The sequence below is a fragment of the Urocitellus parryii genome, chromosome 1, assembly GCF_045843805.1.
Source record: "Urocitellus parryii isolate mUroPar1 chromosome 1, mUroPar1.hap1, whole genome shotgun sequence".
NCBI lineage: Eukaryota > Metazoa > Chordata > Mammalia > Rodentia > Sciuridae > Urocitellus > Urocitellus parryii.
The window spans coordinates 61,747,089-61,753,088 of record NC_135531.1 but is presented as its reverse complement, the minus strand read 5'-3'; the positions used below and the strand labels follow the sequence as shown (position 1 = coordinate 61,753,088).

The window sequence follows — 6,000 nt, the reverse complement described above, 5'->3', positions numbered from 1 at the left end:
CTTTATATGGGGCTTGGTAAGTACCAGCACTGTTCTAAGTACTTTATATATATTAACTCATTTAAGTTTTGTAACAACCTTATAGGGTGGTTAATATTATTATTATCATCTACATTTTTACAGATGAAGAAACTGGAACATTTAGAGGTTAAGTAAGTTATCTCTGGCACCAGAATTAATGTTCTCAATCAATACTGTTAAACTCCTGACCAGAATAAGTCCATCTGATCTCTTGTCTTAAAAGGTAAGAGCTAAACTCCACAATCTTAACCTATTGCCTCAAGCATACATTATAGAACACACAGACACAAATGATTTACACACTTTGTCCTCAAGGGTCTGGCCCTGGGCAACACACACAGCAGCAGCAGTAACAACAGAAATCTGTAACTTTTCTTGGTTACTGTTTATAGTAAAGGCACAGATATAAATTAATTCAAACAGAGAAGGGGTAAAAGGATGGAGGTAGAGTACAGGTTTGGGAAAAAGTCAGTATTTGTCTAAGAAACTCCTGCAAAACAGCATAAAACTGAGCTCTGAATTGCTTGAAACAAGTAAAAAAGGAAAACATGATGAGTTACATGACTTTTTAGAATATTTTATTAGTTGTAGTTGGACACAATACCTTTATTTTTATTTGTTTTTATTTTTATATGGTGTTGAGGATGGAACCCAGCGCCTCACTCCTGCTAGGCGAGTGCTCTACCGCTGAGCCACAACCTCAACCCCCAGTTACATGATTTTCAGTGCTTGATGGGAGAAAAGATCTTCACAGTAGCAAAAGCCCTAGCTGTACCATTTTTTTTTGTTGTTGTTGTTGTTGTTGTGAGCTTTGCAGCTGCTACTGTTTCATTGTAGCATTTTGTTTTGGTAAGTTTGCTGATATGTCCCTTCTACTATCCCCCACACAATATTTCTCAGCTCTGCTATGTCACTTGGAATTGTATTTCAGTGTCCTCGCCAGCAGGACAACAATATTTATTGAATTTAGCACCTGCTCAGTGCAGAACACATATGGAAGTTAGAGGAGGAAGATTTATAGAAGACAAGATTCTTGCCTCTAAACTTACTTATAATGTAATTAGGAGGGTGAACACATTCCTCACAAAGAATCTAAACAATTGTTTTTAAAACAAACATACCAAAAATAAAAATAATCATTGGGTAATTCTGGGGTTTTGATCCTGGATTTAAATAAACAGTCTATACTGGCAGGATAGAAGGGCTTTCCATAGCCTGGTGTGAAAGTGAGAATGAGTGAATTAAGTGTTGGAAAGGGTAATGACAGTTATGTGGATACCTTTGAGGGATGGTACCCAGAAAAAACAAAGGAAGCTCTACCCTGCATTCCTTGGGGAACTCCAGCAGGAAGTGGAGAACAGATGTTTGCCTCAAATTTATCTGTGTCTGTGTGTTCTATAATGTATGCTTGAGTCTATAGGTTAAGATAGTGGAGTTTGTACTTTTTAGGGTAGGAGATAAAATTTGTACCTCATTTTATGCCACAGACATATTTTTGAAAATATAAAACAATCAAAAGTTGTGGAGCATCCACTATGCCTCATATACTGACCTAAATGCTTTAACCAACATACCTACTCTGTAAAGTGGGCATTACTATTTTCATTCTGCATATGAGGAAGTGAGTCAGCAGGAAGGTTAACAGCATAAGTGCCAGTGTCATACAGCCACTGAAGTGTGGAACCCCTGATGTAGGTCGATTTGTCTGACCACAAAGCTCAAGCTTTTGTATGCCGCACGCATTAAGATATAGTGGAACGTGAATCACGTTCTCTTTTAGAAAGCTATAGCATGCAGACTCAATGTAAGACTCCTGGAATATTGTCTGTATTTAAGTGACAACTTGAAAGGTGGCAATATAGTGTATATTTGAACTATAAATGAAAAGACTTAAGTTTTTCAGGCTCTCTCACCATTGTCCAGAGCTTATTTAAAAAAAAAAAAAAAAGTAGAAGTGGTGATTATTTGAAGAAGTCCTACAGTCATTTACTTGGCAAGTCACATTATCTACAGAAATTTCTACAAGCAGAGATGTTAAGTAAAAGGTAAGATACACACAAACACACACATTGTTGAGTGCATGATGGTGTTTATTTCATTAAACATACAGCACTTGGCCCCATTTGACATCAGAGAATGAAATCGAAAGTATCCTTAATAGTTTTTAGGTTTCTCTATTAAGCAGATAACAGTGCAAAGCATCATCCCGGACAAAACCAATTTCTCCGGGGGACAGACCAAAGTTTCTCACAAAGGCCAGGCTGTGAGACACGAAAAAGTGTAACTTTTGTCTAAACTCAGAGGTCTGTCCAAGCGCTAAAAGGAAGGCTTTCCGAGAGAGGGGAGTGCGGGTTCCACGAGGAGGTAAAGGGTGGCGGCAGGGACAGTGCGCGCTGCGCGACGCCAACCAGGTGCTTGAGGTTCTGGCGCAAGCCAGACAGGTGTGGCCGGGCTACCCGGCTGCCGGGCATCCGGGCCGCGCCGGCCTGCGCATGCGTGCGGGGCCTACGACAACAAAACCGCCTCCCCCGCGCCATCGCCCTCCACTGTTATTCAGGATCTCCGCCCCTCCTTCCTACAGCGCTCAAGGGACCATGGCCGATCCTCGCGTGAGGCAGATCAAGATCAAGACCGGCGTAGTGAAGCGGTAAGGAGCCGCGAGCGGCGCAGCCGCCTGCGCCTCCTCTTACTCGCCTCGTGGCGGCTCGAGAGGCCGGGCCCAGCGCAGGCCCGAGACCAGCGCCGGACTCCAGGCCTCAGCTGGGCTCGGCGGCGGGCGGGGACCGACAGGGACTGAGCGGGGCGCGCGGAAGCTGGAGCCCGCGGACCGCGGCATTCCCCTTTCCTTGCAGCTCCTCTGCAAAGCCGTCCGGGTAGTGGCGGGGGTCCGCCGCGGCCCCGCCCCTCGGCGCCGGGTCTGGGTGGAGGGCCGCGGCCAGGAGCGGGAGGGTGGGCTGGGCCTTGGTCCGCAACCTCTGTGCGCCGGCGCCCAGCGGCTCTCTGCTAGTGGGAAAGCGGACCCTGTCGATTTCTGGTCCTCACGTGGACTGGAAAGCAGATTCTGAAGTTTATAGGCACGCCGAAAGCCAGGGCCTCATTATAAAGAGACCGTGGCGGAGCCTTCCTAACATGGCTGGCATGACTCGCAGACTTTGAGAACTGGGGCCTGAATGGCCAGCATACCCTGCAAACTTATATGGCCTACCTGTCTCCTTTCGGCTCTCCCAGAGGTTACCCTGGAGCTTGTGGGATGCAGGTTAAGTCACTCTCATGGGTAGGGCAGTCTTGTAATTTATTCTAATCCCTACTGCTGGTAGACACTTCAGTGCACATTAAACTTTTATTGTTCAGTTTCAAGATCAAACTGATTATTCCAAAAGAAAAGATAAACAGCCTCTGTTGGAGTAGGTTATTTGATGATAGCCACCTGGTTTCTTCCTGTTGCCCCACCTTTCCTCTGTTTATTGATATTTCCATCAGATTAGGACAAGGCAGAAGAGAATAAGTTCATTTTCTAAGATATTGTCTCTCAGTTTTAGCATATCATCACACACCTGGAAACTTTCCTTATTACTAAGACAATAAGGTGATAGTGTGAACGGTTTAAATGCTTTCCCTTTTCGGAAAGGAGACTGCTTGGGTTCAGATTTTGATTCTGCCCTTTATTGTGTGCTCTGGAATATATTACTTTGCACTACGCTTCTCTTACCTCGTTTGTAAAATAGGTACCCATGTCATGCAGTGGTTGCAAGAAATGTCTGCTATACTGTTTAATTCAGTGTGTGACAAATAGCCAGTGGCTAGTAAATGTTAATGAATATACTCTATTCCTATCTTATAGATGAGAAACTGAGGTTTAATGAAGTTTTAAAAAAGAAACCAAACTTGTTCAAAGTCACACTGCAAGTTAGTAGTAAAGCAAAGAAATGAAACAAGATAACAAGATTTCTGATTACAGCTTTCTACTTTAAGCTATTATGCCTTAATGAAGAGTATTAAAATTTGTGATAATAGGAGGAAATTTGAGATGTATATATGAAAATATAAGTACTTCACACCATCACCTCACCCAGAGTTCTGCTCTTTAGACTTACTTTGGTTATGTCCTTTTAGTATATCTGGCAGAAGTACCAGGGTAATTGGAGAATTCTTTGGATTGGAAATCATGAGAAATGGCTTGTAATGGTGGTTTCCCATTAATTTCCTATATGACCTTGACATTTCTCATCCTAAAGATTTATCTATAAAAGTATTCAGTTCAAGTAGTTTATATATATATATTTTCTAAAGAAAACACATTTAGATAATGATGAATTCTCAAGGACTTATATAAACTGTTTGGAAACAATTTTCTTTTCAGTTTATTTTCAATAATAGAACATTATCAAACTTTACTTTTGGCATACTTTGTACTTCAATAAATTTATCATTTTTTGTGAAACCCTTTCATAATTTGCCATAATCTCAAATTGCTTATAAATTAATGGAAATGTCTGTCATACATTTATTTCATGTTTTTTCTGTTGACATTTTGATGTAGTCCCTTATGTACTATAAAATGTGATGAATTTTTTTTCTAAACATAAAATTTCTGTTTTAGTTCTATGTTACTCATTTTGCCACTTAGATGGTTAGATCAGAACAATTTGAATCCTTAAATATTATTACTCTTATTTTTCTCCTGAAAATTATTTTACTATGGCTTTTTCCATCTTCTGCCTTAGCATCCTGTTTTTAAAAACCTACATTTTATATCACTGGAGAAAAAAAAATAGATGAGGCAGATTTGACAATTTACTAATAATTCTTGGGACTTCTTTATATTCTTCAGTACATATTCTTAATATTTTCCATAATAAAAGGTGTTTTGAAAGTATGCTTTCCGCCCTTCCTCCAAATCTAGTTTCAAAGGCCTTTTGATATTAGTTTCACAATTCAGATATGTTCTTACCAAAGTGATTCTGCTCTTTAGTTTTTAAAGCAATGTTCTAAAAACTAGTTTTTGTTCTCAATACCCTTTTTTTGCTTAACTATTCCTTTACTGTGGTCTCATTTCTCTTCAGAAGTTACAACTTTTATTTGTTAGAAGAAATTTGAAGTCATCAGTTATATCCCCTAGTTCCTTTAGTTTTATCTTCAGAAGTTGAGAGCCACTGGAAATTAAAATTTAGAGGGCTGGGAATGTAGTGCAGTGTTAGAATGCTTACCTTGCATGTGTGAGGGGTTAGGTTCAATCCCTAGGACAGCCAAAAAGAGAAAGAAAGTGGGAAAAAATCAAGTATTGTGCTAGAGTTCAGTTGAGTAGGTCATAGGAGAAAGAGTTGGTTCTTAGAGTTTAGTGTCTAACCCAGTCTGTTAGAACAGGACAGGTGGGTTGAGTGTAAGGAGATAACCCAATGAATGAATGAATGAATGAATGAATGAATAAGATAGTGGTGGTGGCGGCGGTGGTGGTGGTGGCGGTGGTGGTGGTGTTTGCCATCAAGGAGATAGAAAGATGAGTAATAGAGTCCATGTTAGAAAGGAAAGTAGAAATAGTATTTTAGGTAGAAGTTAGAAAAATTGGTTGAAGCCTCACAGTGCCCTGGTCCTCGAGAAATTTTGTTACCTTTTACAGTAAAAAGGCAAAGGATCTGATCTCTGGAAATGGGTTTCAAGACAGAGATTAGGTCACTAGTAATAAGGAAAAAGTCTCATTTTCTTATGAGTGACTTATGAGAGGAGAGTTGAACAGCAATGAGACTGGCCTGATGCTGAGTGTCTGGCCCACAGAGCTCCTTAAGTATTCTCCCAGCAGGAGGATTCTTTTTTTGAGGGCTAATTCTGACTGCAAAATCAGAGATATGTGCACCATAGTCCCAATGGAGAATTATACAAAGTTTCTTTGAGCAGTAACTGTTGTTAACATATAACTCATGGGTACAAATTGAGCATCCCTAATTGAAAATTTTGAAATTCTCTGAAATCCAAAACATTTTG

At 40.4% G+C, this 6,000-nt stretch overlaps 1 protein-coding gene across 1 annotated transcript in view; it reads left to right on the top strand.

The window, feature by feature from the left end:
- The first annotated feature begins 2,502 nt into the window (after nucleotides 1–2,502).
- Tbca (tubulin folding cofactor A) overlaps nucleotides 2,503–6,000 on the top strand; it is a 74,428-nt gene continuing 70,930 nt past the window's right edge. The window contains exon 1 of the mRNA XM_026393282.2: nucleotides 2,503–2,668. Within this exon, the coding sequence (XP_026249067.1) occupies nucleotides 2,514–2,668 (155 nt within the window). The 5' untranslated portion in view covers nucleotides 2,503–2,513. The remainder of the gene's footprint in view (nucleotides 2,669–6,000) is intronic.